The sequence below is a fragment of the Myotis myotis genome, unplaced genomic scaffold (assembly GCF_014108235.1).
Source record: "Myotis myotis isolate mMyoMyo1 unplaced genomic scaffold, mMyoMyo1.p scaffold_m19_p_11, whole genome shotgun sequence".
Lineage (NCBI taxonomy): Eukaryota > Metazoa > Chordata > Mammalia > Chiroptera > Vespertilionidae > Myotis > Myotis myotis.
Genome location: NW_023416315.1, coordinates 10,977,109 through 10,998,441, shown reverse-complemented (window position 1 = coordinate 10,998,441; position 21,333 = coordinate 10,977,109). Strand labels below are relative to the sequence as shown.

The following is a 21,333-nucleotide window of genomic DNA, read 5'->3' as shown; positions in this document are numbered from 1 at the left end:
GAACAGCCAGTGATCAAATGCTGGGAAACTGCCCTGCTCCTGGGGACATCCTGTATAATCACATCTCACCAGGAGATGCAGGTTCACTGTGCTTTCCTAGTTCCCCACAGGGAGAGCCAATGCCTGCAGCACATGCATTGCTCGACATGACAAGCTGGGTTCCCCAGTGGAAAGAAGGTGGAAGATACCTGCTTCAGAGACCACATATCAAGAGAAGGGAAGGGCAGGCAAGAAGTTCCTTGAACCAGCTGTCAGAAGTAGGAAGATGCTCAGAGAAACTTTAAAAACACTGGGTTCTAAGACTGGACTTTTTTTTAATTAAAAAATATTTTTATTGATTTCAGAGAGGAAGGGAGAGAGAGAGAGATAGAAACATCAATGATGAGAGAGAATCATTGATTGGCTGCCTCCTGCATGCCCCCTACTTGGGATCAAGCCCACAGGCATGTGCCCTGACTGGGAATCAAACTGTGACCTCCTGGTTCATAGATTGAAGCTCAACCAGTGAGCTACACCAGCTGGACATCAAAGTAATAGGTGTAAGTTTATGATACATTGTCTTTCCTTTATACCAGTATTTCCCCATTTTTCTTAACCCATTCACAACTGACAGTGAGAAATCTCATCCTCCAGTATCACTATCATCACCCAGGCTGAGAACCACCAATAAACATAAAACATGAGTCTTTCTGGTACCATTATTAACACCAATGTAATTTGTATTTTAAACATTTCAATCTTTATTTGAAAGCCACACAGATTCTACCTTTCATTTGGTTACCCAAAAGGCAGAAGTATGACGATCCATGACAAGCTATTAGAGACACACTTGCCTTTGAAAACATATCAAATGAACTGTTAAGACAAACTTCTCAGAATAGAATTCCTTACTTAGAAATATAATCATCTAAAACCAAAAATTCATTCTACTTAAATCCAATTCCAAGCTCCAAGTGTAAAAGCCAGGAGCTGGGATAATTATACACTTTTCCATGGAAAGCCAGTGAGCTACAAATAGCCCTTGTGTACTAATCCTCAAAGATTCAAAATCCTCTGTAGTGTATCAATGACAAACTGACAAGTGATATAACTCAAATTTCATCATTTAACTTAATTACTGAGCTAGAAATGCTAACGGCAACATCCATCATGTAGGATTTCCTCAAAGATAAGAGTAACTCTGCTTCCTACTCACTCTCTAGCTAATCTTTTCTTTCATCTCATTTCTCCTCAAAGTAGGAATCACGTCTCTACTATGCATTACTTCTACAATTCGAAAAAAGACTGGAGATAAGAAATGAGGTAGTTTCAGGTTCAAGAAAAAGCAACGATCTATTGTGAAACATGAATTTCTGAGGTGATTTCATTCTCAATCCTGTAGCTTAAGTTATATTCACGTGGAAACATCCATGTCCTTCATGGATTGATGGCGTCCCACTGAAGCCCATAATTAGGAGACCGGATTTGTGCTTTCTCTGTGCCTTTATAAATAGAAGCAGCCACATTCAAAGTCACACTGAGATTTTTCAGAAGCTTTCCTTCCTATTTCCTAGAAAAGAGGGGCTGTAGAAACTACATTCTGAATATTCAAGCTCCAGATAACTTAGATTTATCAACCTTAGAACATTTGGTAGTAACTATCAACTTCCCCAAAACACAAACCAAAATCAACTTACCAAGTTGCAGATTATATTCTGGTCTGTCTGCATTGTAAATAAGGGAGTGTCCTGGGGCTGAAAATCAAGGAGAAAATAAAAGATTAAAAGTATTAAGGTTCTAGCTAATTTGCTATAAAACAACGAAGATATCATTTAAATTAGTTCTCATCAACTGTGTCAATAAGCACACTATAAAGTTTTAAAAAGTCTCTTTGTATTATAGTCAGAAAAGCAAAAAAATGAAAAGAGTAATTTTAACAGTAGTTATTCTAAATATAAATCTGAGCTAGCAGAATACAAGGCTATGACAAGAGACATTAAATAAAGGGCAGTGTCCTCAGGGTGTCTTTGGTCTCCAGCTTGTCCTCTGGACATCTATACCGACTTAGAATTTAGTGGCTGTAAATCACAAATTTAAACTTTTCAAATGTTGGAAACTCAATCTTATTATCATACCTCAGTGTGACTTCTACAGGTTAATGATGAACCATAACTTAAAAAACTTCAAGACTTGGGCACTAATAGTATTTATATCTTAACTATAATATTGCCACAGATTGTCCGGATGGCTATGGTGGAACAATATCAGAGGAAGGGCATGAAGCAGAGGGGAGGGGTGAACTGTGGAGGTAGGACGACGAAAGTGTTTTTATGTCCTTACCTTCCAGAGAATGAGTCAATAGATAATGCTTTAGAAATCAAAGAGTAACATTATAAGAAAGCCATGCATCCATATGGGGGGCAGGAGGGGTTGGGGGATGTGAAACCATCTGTTAAAAAAATGTGGTGAAATATTTACCTCTAAGAAGCACAAAATGGAGAGGGAATATGATGATCAGAAGTTTTTAAAGAAAAAACTCTTATAGCCCCACCTGTGTGGCTCAGTGGTTGAGGGTTAACTTATATGACCTGGGAGATCAAAGTTTGATTCCTGGTCAGGGCACATGCCCAGGCTGTGGGCTCGGTCCCCAGTAGGGGGCGTGCAGGAGGCAGTTAATCAATGATTCTCTCTCATCACTGATGTTTCTATCTTTCTATACCACTCCCTTCCTCTCTGAAATCAATAAAAATATTTTAAAAAGAAAAATAACACTTATAAAATTTTGCACTCTTTAAGTTATAACTGATAAAAATAAAAAATTTTAAATGAGAAATGAATAATTCTTATGACTCAAACTTTCAAGAGTTGTATGCAGATGGAAGCAATGCACAATCCTTTATGTTTGTCTCTATCTGTATTTGGGTGTGGGTGTGTGTGAGTGGGTTTTATCTTTTTATAGGTAACATGGGGGAAAGTAATCAAACTTTTGAATGAAGAAATTCTAACTGTTAAAATTTGAAATTTTTCATGTCTAATATTCTGAGACAAAGCATTAAACACAGACAAGCTTCTGTTTGAAGTCTCCCTTCAAGGTTTCCAGACCTTAATCCATGAGCTCCATAGCCAAGTGGTCTGCCTGTTATGTGGGTTACAGCTGTGCATCTGTCAGGACATATACAGTGAATGGGACCGTCCATCTTGTGGCTCCTCTCCCATGAATTTGCAAGGAAAATACTGCCTTAGAGAGCCAACCTATGATATCTGATCTTCCACTTGCTCCTTTCTGGAGAACCACTGAAGAGGGATGGTTCTGTGTAGTATGTCTCATATGAATCTTTATAAAAAGGCTCCTAAAATGTATCATATTTTCTAAAAACCAATTTTATCAGTTCAAAAGGATCCCATCTCCTCTTTTCAAACAGTTGAACCTGGTGGATCTCTCAGATCAGGCCAACTTCTAGTTTCTAGTAGAGGAATCAGTAGAAGGCAGGAGCCCACAGTATAGCTAACCATATTAATGATAGCTAACTACAATCATGGAAGACTCAATATGTGCTAGGCTGCTGGACACATCCCGTTTAATAGTCAAAACACCCGTACAATGTTGAAAATACTACTGTTTCCATTACTGAATTTGTAAGTAGTGGAATTTTGTGCTGACACAATCATTACGCCATACCAGTGACATTAAGGTCCTTGTTTTAAAAATTTGCATTATTCTCAACAGATGGATTTTGCCAGCAAGTTGATTACTTACCTGGGTGAATCCATTAAATGAACCATCAGAAGCCTAAACAGAAATAGAAATCAGAGTACATTATTTTTTCATCAATTTTGTAGGATCAGTGAATGCCCATTAGATAAGTTGGAAAATAATGACCACCATAATTTTTAAAATAATATAAGAGGTGTAAGTGCTTAGGAAATGTAAATGGCTGAACTGTATTATTTTAAATAGGCTGACCAGAAAAAAGAAAGCTACTTTTACAATTAATGCTGGTGTATGGCTCAGTGCTAACAAAAACCCACTTGCTTAATAATGAGAAGATTATTCTGGAGAAGAGCCATAAGGGATTAAATAGCTCTTTTTTCCCAGGATATTGATAGACTCTAGAAGAAGTATTTTTAGTATTTTTCTAACATCATTTTGTTAGATTTTTTTATGACACCTGTCACTAGATTCTACAGTTTTAGGCTTGGATAGAAACACTTCATGTGTACTTATTGGAGTAACCACTTAGAAACAGTAAATTAGTATGTTCTACATATTTTTCATAATTGAACAGTAAAAATAAAAATTAAACAGAGTAAACGGATAAATAGACTTTCATTAATTCCAACATAATCATTGTTTTTCTTGTTCTTTCTTTTTTTAAATATATTTTTATTGATTTCAGAGAGGAAGGGAGAAGGAGAGAGAGATAGAAATATCAATGATGAGAGGAATCATTTATTTGGCTGCCTGCCTCCTGCATGCCCCCTACTGGGGATCGAGTCCACAACCCGGGTAATTGCCCTTGACAGGAATCAAACCTGGGACCATTCAGTCTACAGGCCAATGCTCTATTCACTGAGCCAAACGAGCTAGGGCACTTTCTTTCTTTCTTTGGTCAACCTATTTGTGTTTGGTTTGCACAGATTTCAGGAGGTAAGAGGTACATGAATGACAGTCTGTCAGGGAGACAGGCAGGCCTCAGAGAAGACAGTGATGGACAATGAAGTGGGCAGGAAACATTAGGAAAAATAGAACCTACAGAAGTCTTTGTCTAGTCTATACTACATACTAGGTAAGTACCTCTTCTTTATCAGCCCCAATTTCTTGGTATAACAATCCATATCTCTGATTAGCAATTTCATCTTCAGATAAATCTGAGTTGTTGTTGCCATCATCTTGGGGACTAGTAGAAGTCTCGGTGCTAACATTCTGGGAGGTTCCCAGAAACAAAAGTCTAACTGTCTCTTGGCTTTGTTCCCAGCAGCTATCAATGGCTTGTTCCTCACATACATCTGCCAGTAAGTCCACTTGCAGCCCTTTCTTGCTCTCAACTATATCTAAATGTTCCCAGAATTTATCTAAGCCTCCCATATCACGGATAAGCCAGTGGTTAATAGAATCAAGACAACTGGAAAATCCACTTGCTTGTCCATCTGGTCTACCAGAGAATTCCAATATATCTGTATTATTCATTGCTGAATCCAAAGTTGGCTGCAAGATTTGACCTGGATCTGTTCCCCAAGAGTCTGTTTTCGCGATTCGTGGCAAGTTAATGGTATGACTACAGTTCCCAGTCACTGTACTTGCAGACCCCTCTATTAATGAATCTTCTGCCTTACACAAACACCAGTCTCTTCTGTTTACATTCATCTCCAGAGCATAATTAAGATCTGTCCTAGACCGAGCTGCCAATTCATGTTTCATTGATAAATGAGCAGCCTGATTTCCATCCCTATCATCTTCAGGTGCATGTAACACAGGCTCACATTGAATCTCTTCAGCATCTGTACCCCGCTGTGCTGAATGATATACCATAGCCTGGTTAGGAGGGTCTAATAAATTTTTCTTTATATCTTTTCTAGATAAATCCCATCCCTCAGGACTGGCATCTTCAATATTAGGCTCAGAGTCTGTCTGGAGAGGCAGATTCAAACAATCTGTGTGATTGCCAGGTGTGCCTCCAGAGCCTTCTATAATTTCACAGTTACTTGTTATTACTTGAATCCTCTCATCTAGCACTTTGTCTCTGTCAGTAAATCCATCTGCCATGTCTTTTTCTGATATGTCAATTTTCTCAAAATGCCTTTCATTGGTCTTTACAATTTCCTTACACCTAACTCTTAGATCTTCCCTAGTTTCCTCTTCACTGATTTTTAAGGTCTCCTGGTCTCGCTTTCCTATTGTCTTAAGAAGATCAACCATCCCGCTTCCTGTACTTTCACACGCTTTCTCTTCACATCCCTCTGTACCTTCTAGTGTCTTGATAGCAATAGCTCCAATGTCTACCTTTCCACATGTCTCCACACCTGCCCACACAGAATCTTCTGTCTTCTCTTTCTCTTCCTCTTCTTCTGACTTTTTAAGATCTTCTTGACTTTCGTTGATGAGGCCACCAGTTTCCATGGCTGGCATCTCTGAGTCAGGTAAGTCATAAGGCTGCTCCGTTTCCATACAAGCAACAATGGCACATTCAGTCTCAGGCATGGCCTTTGGAGACAGTTGTCCATCTCCGCATGGAGGGGCTGGCCCTGGGACATGCTCCCCCTGTTCGGCTACAGTGTGCCCGTCAGCAGAAGGAAACATCCCGGTGGGTAATCCCATGTCTTGCTCTGCTTCAGAGAGACATGCAGAGTCTTCCTGAGACCCACCGTACGTAGTTTTCTGGCTGACTCTCTCTGTACTAGCATCAGGGCCCCAAATAAATGCGCCTAGGTCAATCTGAGATCTTTGAATTTCTTCGGCCAACCCACTCTCTGGAGTTTCCTCCATGACCAGGTTACACAAGGAAAGACTTTTTGAAGAGTCAGTCTTTAGAGTATGCAGAACAGCAAAAGAAAAAAAAAAAACACAAGATGAAATAGATCATGGTAAGAGTTGATGAGAAACACAAAGTTCTTTAGTAGGGTAGCACCAGTTACACAAAACTAGAGAGTATTAAACTAAATAAGTGGCTTAAGGTTACATCTGTGACTAGCAATGCCACAAGGAAAGAAAAAGCTTATTGTAGGTAATATACCATGTATATAATGCAGATTAAATTTTTAAAAATCCAGAATTTTCTGGATATTTACCTACCGGCTGGACCAAATCAGCACTTGTCTGTAGAAGTAAAAAAAAAAAAAAAAGTAATAATAAAAATCGTTAAGACAAGAGAAAAAAAATTGCTCATACATTAAAATCCCATGCTCTCCAGAGTCAATGTTCTGCTAACAGCTGTGGTTTTCACTGGTTTGAGATGAAATTTTATAGGAATGAGTTTCGTCCCAATACTGTCGAGATTACCAGTATACCACTGAAACATACAGAAAGCCTCTGCCATTTTCTAATATCAGCAACGTTTTATGGCTATTCCATGACTGTTGCTCTAGCAGACTCTGAAATACAAAGTTTCCCATAAATCAGCATGAGAACAGCAGCAAGCTCTAGCAACCACGAAATTACCCAGCACCACCTGCTCTGAAACAATATCAGGGTAAAGTCTTCCCCAACCAGCCTGCACTTGGTTCTGCCTTTGAGGTGGTTTTTGGATGGAGGACGATCTGATACTAGCTACTCTGCATGGAGGATTCTCCTCAGGTTCCCCCGCATCCTACGAGCTTTGTCTGGATACAAAGAAACAACACTGGGGATGGAGAGGACCAAGAAACGGAGTAATTATGTCCAGGGAGCTATTATTTCGCAATCTTGTCACTTCTACCATTTCTAGCAGGTTTGCCCTCCAAAATAGTCAATATTCATTATAGAAGATACTTTCTCCCTCACCATATCCTTTTCAGGCAGGGAAAGAAAAATATGATATAGCTCCAAGTAAAGATATAAAATACTGGAATAACAAAAAAGTAGCATTTTCCTCTTACTCTCCATGAAAATTAACACAAAGTTGAGACTAGAATCCAAATGTCCTGAATACCAATCCATGCATCCCTTTTTGCAAATATACAAGTCAAACATAGTATAGCTCTTGTCTTAAGAGCTTCCCCTGATGCTTTAAGGATCCTACGTAGACTATAACCCTGCTCCTGCGCCAGGGACTGGGATAGCCAGCGTTTTGTTTTTAGGGAAGAAAGTGGCAATGCCACTTTGGAAGCCCACAGGCTCATGAAGAGCTAGATCTTCCAAACTTTCCTGTTGCTGTATCACTAAAAAAAAAACCAAAAAACAAAAAACATGAAACTCAAGTTGAGTTCTAAAGACGAAATGGCCAGAGCTGTTCTAAGACAGCGTAGTAGACCAAGGCTCTAGCCCGAGGGATGTGCGGCTCTGTATGGGTGTAGCCAATCTTCTAATTTCATACCACAGAGGCTGCCATCACAAAGCTCTGTTTGCGTCTTTTTCTCAGCTCTGAATTCTGGAAGCACGCATCCTTGCACTTCTACCTTTTATTGATACATCCAGACACTGGGCTAAATATTCTACAAACAGTATCTCTCTCAATCCTCACATAACACTCTGCAGTAGGTATCATAAGGTAGGTATCCCTTACTCTACAGATGAGAGAAGCTGAGGCTGAAAGACTTTTAGAAATTGCTCAAAGTCCTATCGCTATAAGTAATAGAGTCTGGACTCAAATCCAGGGTTGTCTGGCTCTGAAGCTCAAATTCTTATTGATTATGCTTCATTAAAAAGAAAAATGAGGCCCTAGCCGGTTTGGCTCAGTGGATAGAGCGTCAGCCTGCGGACCAAAGGGTCCAGGGTTCGATTCCGGTCAAGGGCACATACCTCAGTTGCAGGCTCCTCCCCAGCCCGGGCCTGGCTGGGGCTCATGCAGGAGGCAACCAATCTATGTGTCTTTCTCACATTGATATTTCTATCTTTTCCTCTCTCTTCCACACTCTCTAAAACTCAATGGAAAAATATCCTTGGGTGAGGATAAAAAAGAAAAGAAAAGAAGAGAAAATGGTTCCCTATGCAGAGTAGCCAATGCTTTACGTTTTCCCATTTATACTCTTCTTGGGCTCTATAAGCAATAAAAAATGTGCACATCCTCCACTACAGCACTTCTAGCCACCAATAATCCCAGGAAGAAGCATAAAGGGGCATCTCAAACTCTTGCTTATCCAGGAGTCTGGCACATGGGCACCCTTTTCCTCACCGTTATTTCTAGTGCTGTAATACCTGGGACCATCAGGGGACTCCATCCTTGTTTAATTCCATTACAGATGAAATAAAATATAACAAGGTTGCTAAATTTCCAGGGACCCAGATACATCAACATATAGAATTCTTAGCACTCTTACCGTCCATAAGTCCCAGGGCAATGTCTGAAAGCAAAGAGACAAAAATACTGTTAGTATACAAATCCCACGCATGCAACAATTACTGAGATGATAAATGTTCTTGAAATAAAATGATAAGCATTTTGAAGCATTTAGGACAGCACTGTTCAACAGAACACTCTTCGGTGATAACAACGTTCCCTATCTGTGCTGTCCAATATGGTAGCCACTAGTCACATGTGGCTACTGTGAACTTGAAATGTGCTAGTGTAACAGAACCAAATTTTTCATTTTACACAATTTTATTTAATTTAAATTTAAACAGTTAAATGTGCCTCGTGCTACCATATTGGATAGCGCAGTTCTACCAATATGCCTTTTGCTATACAAGTAGGAAACCTTATCTGAAACATGGTGAATGGGATTACTTTAATACACACACATATTAAATGATGTAAACAAGGTATTGAGATACCAGTTTATCACATCTTCAAGGAAATGTGCAGATCCTAATAATTGCTAATGCTATTTCCTCTTTCCCCTACACCCATGGTCGGCAAACTGTGGCTCTCGAGCCACATGCGGCTCTTTGGCCCCTTGAGTGTGGCTCTTCCTAAGCCTTAGGAGTACCCTAAATAAGTTACTAACAATGTATCTACCTATATAGTTTAAGTTTAAAAAATTTGACCCTCAAAAGAAATTTCAATCGTTGTACTGTTGATATTTGGTTCTGTTGGCTAATGAGTTTGCCGACCACTGATCTAGACAAGCCTCAACTGGGCTGACTGGGCACTTCAAGTCTCTGCCACGTATCTGTTCCATGCCAGTAGCTACCTCAGGAATGTCCTCATGGAGATGACAGAAGCACAGGAAAGAGCAAGGCCTCTAGAGTTGTAGACTTAGAAGCACCATAGTTGTACTTCTGCTTCATTCTATTATCCAAAGCCAGGCACATGGTCAAGTCCAGAGACAGAGGCAGAGGACACTTCAAGGTTAAATGCCCAAGGGGGTGGATGCAGAGAGGGTAAAAGATCATTCAACCCATCAGCAAGACCTATCAATTCTACCTTAGAAATACTTTCCACACCTGTCCAATACTCCTTCTATCTTATTGCTACCACCACTTCAGTTCACCATGATCTCTCTTACCTATCACCACCTGACTGCTCTGTCCAAATCTTTCTTGTCCATTCCTTCTCAATGCAGCAACAAGAATAAACTTAAAAAGAAAACCTGCTCTGACTACTCATTTAATTAAGTCTGCCAAATGGTTTCCTATTGTTCTCAGGATTAAGGTGAAAATCCTGAGTAAGGCCTGAATTGTTTTCAATTTTCAATTGAGGGGTTATTTTAAAGCAAATAGGTGAACCTGGTGAAAGGGAGAAAGAGAGTGAAGAGGGAGCGTGGGAAAGAGAGGCTTTGTAATGACTTCCATGTGAGGACAGCCTGGGACCCCTGTCTCCAACCTCATCTCCTTCCATCCTTTCTTTCACTTTATGGTTGGAACACATCATAATTCCCCACCTTGTACACTATATCAAGCCTCTGGGGTCTTACTTGGACTGCTCTGTGTCCAAGTAGAGAAGTAGATGTCTTTATACCTCCTTTTGGTACCCCTTGAAAACCCTCTGCCTTATGCCCTAAAAAAAAAAAAGAGAGAGAGAAGAGCGCAGATTGGTTTGGCTCAGTGGATAGAGTGTTGGCCTGTGGATTGGAGGGCCGGCAGTTCGATTCCAGCCAAGGATGAGGGGGAGGGGCTTTTTGGAGAGGAGAGAGGGAGGAGTTTTCTGGAGAGGAGCAGGTTTTTGGAGAGGAGGAGGCTCTGACTGAACCCACGTGCTTGGTGTGAGCCTGTTCTCACTGCACAGCCTGGTTGGTGTCTGGGTTAGCATCTACCTGTACAAGCCTGTAACCGCAGCCTTTTCTGCCCATGTCTTTGTGACTAGAACTAATCCGTGTTTATGTACTTGTTTTGAATCACTAAATGCGAACAGCAAGTTAGAGAATCTGGCACTCCCATCTTAAGAACAGGACAGTTTCCAGATGGGACTACAGATGTCTCCGTTAGAGTTTGCACTACAGAACGGAGGCCCTGTGGTTCTGACTGAACCCACGCGCTTGGTGTGAGCCTGCTCTCACTGCACCGCCCCACCCGCCCTGCATCTCTGCACAGCCTGGCTGGTGTCTGGGTTAGCATCTACCTATACAATGACAGAGAGGGAGAGTAAAAAACAGCTCCACTGAAAACCACAGGTATGCATACAGGGACTCCTTTGCATTGAATATGCATTTTCTGATTATCCAGGTGGTTTATGTTTTCTTGCTTTATAGCCTCTTAAAGCTCCTAACAGCAGAATGCAGACTGTATTTCCTCCAAAGGAAGGCAGCAATTAAAACGTCACGTTTATCAAGCCTTGGGATCATGAAAGGGTGTGTTGGCTTGTGTGCACACAGCAGAGCTCACAAGGCGAGGTGTTCTGCTAGCAGCAAGAACATCGATTGAAAACATGGGATCAGGTGATGGGAAGGGAGGTCACCTTGAGTGAAGGGGAAAGGAGGCAGCAGAATTGCGCAGCTGTGTTCCTTACGTTACCTCAGCCTCAGACTTCCTAGCAACGGAGGAGAGCTGTGATTAGAGCTGGGTCACAGGACAACTCCACAGTGTGGTGATTCAATTATTACTGCCGCTGGGAAGCCAGGACAGTTGCACAGTGGCACATGCAACTTTCCTAGCTGCATAATGCTTTTTCTCCAGAATCAAGACTTTAAAGATTTAACCAAGGTCACCTTTTTTAAAAATTCTGAAAGAATCTTAGTCCTAGATCCACACAAAGTCCCACAACTTATGGATTCATTTAATCATGAGTTGATATAAAAGAGGTGTCTCTCGATTCAAACTTGCAGACAGAAATGCTGTGGGATCTCACCCACTAACCGTCACAGCATCCACTGCAGAACTTTCCCTTCTGCACTAAAGTAATGAACACCGGAGAGTAAGGCCGAGGAAGCCCATGATTTCTGCTGGCTGTCTGCACAAGAGCTCCGAGAAGGAAGTATTCTGGCCACCAAGACAGAACCGTCGAAGGTACTCTGAATAATCACTCTGAGATAGATCACTCCTGGGAAAACTGGAATGCATGGTTATTCCAGCTCTAGACAGAGAAAGCTAATGGTAGAGGGAACTTTAGAATAATTGATATTGATAAAGTTTCCATTTTACCCTTCCTTCCCAGCTTATTAAAATTTATGGAATATCGTCTCCAAACACCATACAAACCACTTCATACCTGAGACATGGGAGAGTGGGTCGCTCCAGCAGAACCTGCAGAGGCTACGTCAGGCTTGAAAGGGTCAAAGTCCAGATCCAACAGAGTCTCCTCTTTCTTCACCTCGGGGACTTCATTCTGTTCAAACAAAACAAAACAAAACATGCACAGCCTGAATCTGATAAGACTTCATCATATAACCCACATAATCCTCTAATATCAGTCAATATTCCAATGGCAGTTTACTGTTTAGGTGGCTCATCCACATGCTCTCAGAGTCACTAGCTACATGTGATGAAAGGGGAAATAACCAACTCTGGCCAAGGAAAACCTTAGATGCCCAGGAACATGGCCCAGGTTTCAGTTGCTGTCCTTTGCCAGCTCCAAGTTCAGCCAACATAGAGAATGTCTGAGAGGTGTATCCTATTGCCACAGACCTAAGGAATCTTCTTGTCTGCTAGTTCCTATATCTCAGGTCAAGAATTACAGATGATCAGATGGATAAAATGGGCCAAGGCATCAACTCATTACAGGAACTCACAGCTATGATGTCCCCTGTGAAGCTAAATTTTATAAGGAAGAAGGGATCATTGTCTACTGTGATCACATCCCACCTGGCTCACCCCCAATGGTACCCTATCCCTAGAGTTAGTTATCATGTATCCATTCCTCATCCATAATACTGTTTTTCTGGACTGTTGAGTATGAGGGAGGGAGAGTGAAAGGAAGAAAGGGAGGAAGAGAAGAGAACTATGTCCCCCCAATGTTCATCACAAAATGAGCTCTTCGCCCAATAACATTCTTGGATTAGAGAGAAGGTAAGTCAAATAGGACATAGAACAAAAGTCCTACTATGATAATAGCAAAAATTTATAAAAATAAATATTATCATTTGGTCATTTATTATGGTATCATGATATAGGAAAAATAATGCGGGCTTGAAGTTGGCCTAACCCAGGTTCAAGTTACACAGTATGAGGCAGAGCTGAAATAAAGTCCCCATAAACTAGACCATGGTAAAGAGAATTAGGATTGGTTTTCACACAATTCAAGTTACATGTGTTTGATATTTAATATAAGCTTCAATTTTGACCATCTGTTGTATAAATTGAAATTTCACAACAATGGATAAAGTATTATATGAGAACACAGCTATGTAGAGAAAAACTTTAAAGAACAGGAGTTATTTTAATTAATATCGGTCATAAACATAAAATAATTTAACTCAGGAATGTATGGAAAGCTTGGGACCATAATAGATAATATATATTTTTTTAGTTTATCTACACTCACTGTAGAAGGAAATCTACTTAAATATCATGATGTTAGCTCTTTCTTGAGTTATCTGTTTTGCAGCATGATTACTCCTCACATATATACTTTTTAAATTTCACGAGGATAATGCTTTACTGAGATCCCGCTTTCTTTACTAGTCACAGTCACAAAACTGTCAACTGATTCCCTTGGCCCCTCTTCAAAGTCTGCATGAGTTTTGTCACCGACTTTTATATTGGTTGGTACAAATTACATTTCTAACATTATGAAAACACATATTACACTTAGAATGTGCTAGGCAGGCACTGTGGTAATAATTTTATACCTATGAACATTAACTCGTGTTCATGCACTTTGCTGCAGTCTAATGACAAAAACACCATTGCCCTAAAAGAATTACTTTACTCTATTCCCCAATCCGCGATTTACCTGGCTTGTCTGATCATTACAGAAAATTGAAGGGCAGATGGCATCCTTTTCCCATTTGGAGATGAGGAGACTGAGCTGCTGAATGACGTTATCTATGGCCCTGGGTCCCCGCCTGCAACACCGCTGACCCATACAGCAGTCCGATACCTGTGACTCCCATGCTCTTCCAAGCTGCCACTGAGATCCGCCCCCACCTCTCTCTAACGGGGGTCCTCAAGATCTGCAGAGGAATTCTCAATGCTCTGTGAGTCCTCCATAACATTTCAGGCTGCACAAATATATCCAAGTCCCTTATGAGCCTAATGGACCCCCTTAAGGAGGCTCAAATGGGAATTTAGAGATCACGGGTGAGAAGAGGCATTAGACTATAATTGCTATGCTGAGCCTTTGATTGAGATAAATAAATCTGGGTGTGCAGCCCAATTTTGCCACTTACTAGTTGCGTCTCTCTGAGCAATTAATTAAGCTTCATTGAGCTTCATGCATACAATGAAAATAATTTTATCTACTAAGATTACCAAGAGTGAGTGACAAAGACAACAAATACATTGTACATAAAATATAGGACATACTCAACATGGAAATGGAAGCTAATGTAGTTAATTACTATTAGTAATCATGTATATCCATGTAAAATTATTATCAAATAGCCATAATACTAGTTTGGTTGCCTTTAAAATGTGTAGCTGATTTTTTTCAGGCTCAATGTATATTTGTTTTTTCCCCTTAATCTTGAGAGTTATACCTTAAGACACTCACATCAAAGAGTAATTTGATAGAATTACACAAAGAGCAAAAAGGGGTTGCCTGTTTATGTCTGCCCTGGAGCCACACAGTGTCGCAGAAAGAGGACAGATTTGCTCATCTCTGAAATAGGGATAATGACCTGAAGATCACAGGAATGTCACGTATGCATCCGGGAAAACCTTCTCGGTGCATCTCAGCTTCCTAGCTTTCGATGCTCTGCTTCTTGGCAGCTGGCATCTCATTTTCTCCTGAAATTTCTGTTTATTTTTGAATCGTTTCTCTGTGCATGACTGAAAACACCACCATTCTGATGAGATAATCCATTCACTGAGAATATTTAGCTTGACATATAATCAGATCAATATACCTAATATCATAAGCACACATGTCCACGTGTCTAAGTCCAGTCGCCCTAAGTACAGAACATGTACAGTAAAGTCACATTATATTTAAATGGACAATTGTAAATGGTCCATCATGACATACACTTGACCCAGTTGACTTTTGCCCTGGAAGAAATCTGTTAATTCGCTGTGGTACTTTGTTCATAGCCACAAAACTGTATCATGTGGAAGGAATCCTGATGCTGTAAAACAGTGGTTCTCACGTGTGATCTCAAAACCAGCAGTGTCAGCATCACCTGGGAGCTTGTAGAAAAGCAGATGCTTGGCCCCCAGCCCAGATCTGCTGATCAGACACTGCTGGGTGGGACCCAAACGGCTAAAGCAACACAAAATGGCTACATCCTATCTACCGAGGAAGAAGCAAGGAAGGGAATTGTTAGGCTGCGCCACGGAAAGGCAGCACCTGTACATTTTAAAATAAAACCAGATTATGTCACTCAAGAAGCTAAAAAGTGATTGAAATATGAAAATTTGCTTCACTCCCTCCCTTGACATCACGACATGAGACTAACAGCCATTGAGTCCATGGAAATGCTGCCATGTGTCCACTTGCTAGAGCAGTGATGGCGAACCTATGACACGCGTGTCAGAGGTGACACGCAAACTCATTTTTTTGGTTGATTTTTCTTTGTTAAATGGCATTTAAATATATAAAATAAATATCAAAAATATAAGTCTTTGTTTTACGATGCTTGCAAATATAAAAAAATTTCTATATGTGACACGGCACCAGAGTTAAGTTAGGGTTTTTCAAAATGCTGACACGCCGAGCTCAAAAGGTTCGCCATCACTGTGCTAGGGCCATGCTGCTTCTCAGATTCAGAAAAAATGACAGAAACGCCTTTCTGCCTCCTCCCCATGTTAAAAGAAAATCATATAAAGGAAACGGAACCCCCAAACTGCACCCCCAAAATGTCTCCAGTAGGTAGTTTTTGCAAAATCTCCTGGCAGATTGATAAGATGGATGGATGTGACGTACAGCCAGTGAGTTATAAAGGGTACTGGGCCGGAGAGGTTCCCCCTCCCTTCCCAACAACTCCGCAGTCTGCACAAGGACTGGCCACGCCAGCAAGTGCTCTACCAGCTTACTGTCTCCCTGCAGCAGCGGCTGGAGAAGGTTCTGTTTTGAAAGGTGCTTGCTGTCCCTCTCCCCCAACTCTTGACTTTTCCTATCACACTCCCTCAACAATACCAGCGAAAGTTAATGCTCAGAAATACTGAGAGGCCTCTTCGGGCATTTGTAATTTTAAAAACTGCTTTGACCCTTTTTCCCCCCTCACCAGGAAGGACCCTTATCTATGAGCCAGCAAACTGCAAATAAACACATTTCAAACTGCTGGAGCCCCATCTTTATTTCGGCTCTAGTCCATGTGTCATGTTTCCTCTACTTCAGTTGCCTCGACTGCTAAAGGAGGTGTCCTTAGCTGAGCACACATGGTACCTAGGTGGCCACGTTCTCGCTTTGTGATACAATTGGAAGGATGTTCTCCAAGGGTCCAGGTGAAAGCAACGTCAGAGTAAGAACGCTATCACCCTAAACACTCTGACTGGAAACTGTAGCAAACAGAGAATGAAGCTGGGCTGTTAGCAAGCAGCTCAAGTTTGGTGCCAGCAGGGTGTTGAGTAAGATCGTTTGGTTCCAGACAGCTATTCCTGGCAGCATCTGTGTCTCCACAGGCATGATTTGTCCTTGTGCTGATAAACATGCAACCCCCCCTCCTCACAGGACCTGCTAAATCTTGTTTCAAACCCTAGGTTGCTTACCAAAATTCAGCAGTTCACACAAATACAGCATTTCATACAGAAGAAGGAAAAAAATTAGCCGAAAGCATTGTGTCTCTTGAGAAATGGCCCCCCAAAAGGATGACAAATTATGATTTGCCACCGCACTGTTTTTTACTTGCTGAACCCCCTGATATCAGTGCATTACTTCTGTTATTATATGTGATTATAATTAGGCTGTAGTATGCAGTGTTGCTATGGATGTGTTCAGTCACTAAAGTATTGCATTCACACATCTCGCAAAATGTAAATATGATTGCTAATCCTGAGAACACTGGGAGGACTGATATTGGCATGACTGGGGACTTTTCATTCTTAAAACGAAGAGTTGGCTTCGATGACAGGAGGAGCAGCTCTGGAAGTCAAGACCATTCTCAAGGCAATGGGCCAGCCAAGCCACTGGCAGAGACAGGACTACAGTCCCCTGACGGTAACCAGGGTGGAGCACCTGCACCAGGTGTCTTTGAAATCCAGGGCAACCCTGATGGTTCCATTTGCCAAACCATGTGCACAGATACATTAAAGCCTGCTGAAGGGCAGAAGACTTTAAGTATTCACCTCTTTAATTTCATCTTCCCATTCTTTACTGGGCAATCATAGAAAAGAAGCCATAAAGGTGCAAACATGACTTCATTTATCGATGTTCACCAAAGTGCCAGCGAAATCATGGAAAAATCAAAAGCAAACTATGGTCACAGTCAGAGGGTGCTAAAGCCACCCAATAGAATACACTTGGTTAAACATTAAAAAAAAAAAAGATAATCCTATGACATGAAGAAATGCTCAGTGAGATTACATAGAAAAGTCAGGAGTACATAACAATACAATTTGAGTACTGTGGGCAAAATCAGTATATAACTGGGGGTGGCGGGGGGTGGGGGTGGGAAGAAGACCAAAAGAAACAAGTCAAAGCATATTTGTGACTAAATCAGAGTGGTATGTTTTAAGTGATTATTAGAATTCTTCATTTTACACTTTTCAGTATTTTCCCATTTTCTACAATAAGTATGTGCTACTTAATCTTAATAATCAAAAATAATGTGAGCATTTTCAAATACTTGAAAATGCGTTAGACAAGCAAACCCGAATAGCAACTGAAATTATATTGCTGGCTCTAATATCTGCCACTTTCTTTCTTTTTGTTAATCCTCACCCGAGGATATCTTTTCCATCGATTTTTACAGAGAGTGGAAGGGAGGGGGAGAGACAGAGAGAGAAACATCTATGTGAGAGAGAGAGATACCCATTGTTTGGCTCCTGCATGCCCCAACTGGGACAGGAGATCATGCCTACAACCGAGGTATGTGCCCTTGAATGGAATCAAACTCAAGACCCTTCAGTCCTGATACTATAACCACTGAGTCAAACTGACTGGGGCTCTGCACTTTCTTTAGAACTGGCCCCTGAGAGTCCCTCCGCCATGCTACTTTATGGACATCCCACCTCTGTACTAGGCCCTCACCTGGGAAGGTGTCGTCACGCTGATTTCTGGAACAAAGTTGTCCTCAAAGAAACTGATGATGTTCTCCTGCTGCAGTTCCTTTGTCGGGGTGACTTTAGGCAGAGGTGGGACAGGTGGTCCTTTCCTCGTCTATAAGGCAATAAACACAAACAATACTTAATTCAGCCACAGATGACATGTGAGACATGCAGAAATCTCATGTGAACAGAGCTGGGAGGACAGATAGATCACTAACCGAAATGCAGATCTGCACATAGAAACAAACCTACCTGATTAAGGTAAACAACGCCATCTGCGTGGGTGTCTCTCTGAGCACTGACAAGCCCTGGTCCAATAAAAAAATTCGGGCTCTGAGGCTCCATTCACCCCAACATAAGAGCTACACACAGGGCCTGAGGCAGGTGCCTTCGATTCCAAGTGTAACAAAGGCAATACCTTCTCTGAAGCAACTGAAAATGACTTCTCAATTCAGCAATAAATTAAAATTGTTAAATTAAAGTCAAGCAAGTTTTTCACTGGAATTGGTGAGACTATGTACAGGGAGCAAGTATCTCATTTTCCACTCCAATATTTTCCAAAGGATTTTAAGGGTCCATCTGTTCCATACATCTTCCCGGGACTCTCCCGACTTACTGTCAGTCATATACATGAAAGCTTGAACTGCACTGGAGATTTCAAGATTTCTCAATGGAATTTCATTTTCACCCAACGTAGGAAAGAAATGGGTGGCCAATTTTCTCTATATTTGCCTTTCCCTGGCCTTTACGGTTTCTTTCAATCATTTGCTTCCTACACTTTTGTTGAGTGTCTATTCATGTACAATATAGGGTGGGTGATACAAAAAGTGTGAAGCCTGGCCAGTGTGGCTCAGTGGTTGAGCGTAACCTATGAACCAGGAGGTCATAGTTCAATTCCCAGTCAGGACACATGCCAGGGTTGTGGGCTCAATCCCCAGTGTGGGGCGTGCAGGAGGCAGCCGATCAATGATTCTCTCTCATCATTGATGTTTCTATCTCGCTCTCCCTCTCCCTTCCTCTCTGAAATCAATAATTATATATATATATATTTTTTTTTTTTAAAGTGTGAAATCGCATATACACAAAAGAGCTTTTCATGTCTATAAATTGCCCCAAATGTTACCTAAAGCACTACAGGAGGGAGGTTTCACAGAGAAGGTAGGATTACACGAACTCTAGGAAACAAAGCAAGAGATAGGAGCAGAGGGGAGTAGGAGAGCCTGAGATAAACGCTCAGATATAGGGTGTGCCAGGAAATAAAAATCCCAATAAGAAAAATGAGTTGACTCCTTAGTGACAATCACAATGCCTAAAGCTTCACCCCTCAAAATCTCCCAACCAGGTACTCCTCTCCATGCCCCAGCACCGCAGGGCTTTCCCAGATGGGTCACCCCACCACACGCTCTTCTAGTCACTGCAATGTATTTGCTCTCTTCCTACCTGAGAAGGTGACCGAGGCCGTGCTGGTGCGGGAGATGCAGGCGCCAGCGTATGATTGGGACTGGCTGTCGGGCTTGGGAGGGGTGAAGGCTCCTCCGGCGGTGATGGTGTCTTTGCGATGCGGAGGGGACCCGAGTCACTAGATGAACACAGGAGATGTGAGCAAGGGGCCTTCTAAGGAGCAGTATTTATTTACCGGGGGTCCTCCACTCCAGAGAAATCCTGAGCCCTAACAGCTATTATTTATCTACTCCCTCTTCCAGGTTAATTCTGATGCTTATGAACGCTGATGTAATAACTAGTACGATTTATTGACCACTGTGTGCCAGACCCTGTCCATAGATTATCTCTAATCACCACAATACACAAGCAGAGGGGTTAAAAAATCCCTGAAGTCACTCGACAATTTACTGGATCTGAATTCAGGCCTTACTAATGCAACCCTTGATCTTTCCACTGACCCAAACAGGCCCTGTAAGACTCTTTCAAACATAAGCTGAATTGAATGAACTAATCTCACTTTTGATTTACAGGAGAATCTTGCTATGTCGTAATCTATAGAAAAACCTTCCTTGAAAAGTATAACTTTTATGTTAAAAGGCATCCTTAGGGTAATGTTAATTAAAATTTCATAGGAGTGCTTCCTGATACCATTTGGAAAGTCATTTCATTAACTGTTTCTGCTTCCACACCTTAAAGAGCAATGACTTGGCTCAGGCACCTTGAAATGTGCAAACAAATTACGTGATGGACCAGAGTCAGAAATATTTACCGACAACCCACCACAGCCATGGCACCAGGCCAGGTGCTAGTGAACAGCTCAAATTTAATGACTAAGAGGGCATTTGGGATGCATTCTGCTAAGAATTTCAAAAGTCTGTAGCTGAGGGAACAGGACCTGCATCCCAAACCAAATGAGCATGTACACAGCAGCATGGTCTACAGGGGAACGGGTGCTACAGTGAGAACAAGGCCACACCCCAGGACCAGGCCATGGGCTAGCCATCACGGCCTCTATCTGGAAGCCCTGCCCCAGTCTATGCTTAACTGAGATAGATCCCACTGAGCTCACTCACCACCTCGTTCTGCAGAGGAACACTGAACAAAACGTGAAAGGAACATTTGTTAAATGACCATGGCCCCACTCTCTCCATTTTATCTGACTTATCAACTTTGACGTTTTCAGATGCATTTATCCCTTTCATCTCTCCATAAGGGAGCAATCCTTAATTTTGTTGATGTATTTTATTTCTAAAACACCCAAATGTCATTTTGATATTACTTCTTACTTTGTTCCTAACTGTATTGGAAACAGTAGCTCTACCCTTTTCATGTATTCTTTTAGGAAATATTCTTTCCCTTAGAAGGAGAAGATACACTTCATGCCCACTTAGTACATACAGAAGCCATAGCAGAGACTATGAATACAGCTAATGTAAAGAGCAATGATAAGAATATCAGCTTCCTCCAGAGAGACCTCACACTGACAGATGGAGATGGTAGGGCATATATTTCTATATATTTATTTATAGAAATATATGTATTCACATGCTCTATATATTTATAGAAATACATGTATTTCTATAAATGTGTATGAACGT

The 21,333-nt window shown here is 41.3% G+C and overlaps 1 protein-coding gene across 2 annotated transcripts in view; it reads right to left on the bottom strand.

The window, feature by feature from the left end:
* Window positions 1-21,333, bottom strand: part of AMPH (amphiphysin) — a 143,267-nt gene that overhangs the window by 22,750 nt on the left and 99,184 nt on the right. For both annotated transcript variants that reach the window (XM_036327452.1, XM_036327453.1), the window contains exons 10-16: window positions 19,733-19,871; window positions 18,276-18,404; window positions 12,198-12,314; window positions 8,932-8,955; window positions 6,770-6,793; window positions 3,737-3,769; window positions 1,677-1,733 (exon numbers count right to left, since the gene is read on the bottom strand). In XM_036327452.1, coding sequence (XP_036183345.1) covers window positions 1,677-1,733; window positions 3,737-3,769; window positions 6,770-6,793; window positions 8,932-8,955; window positions 12,198-12,314; window positions 18,276-18,404; window positions 19,733-19,871 — 523 coding nt within the window. The remainder of the gene's footprint in view (window positions 1-1,676; window positions 1,734-3,736; window positions 3,770-6,769; window positions 6,794-8,931; window positions 8,956-12,197; window positions 12,315-18,275; window positions 18,405-19,732; window positions 19,872-21,333) is intronic.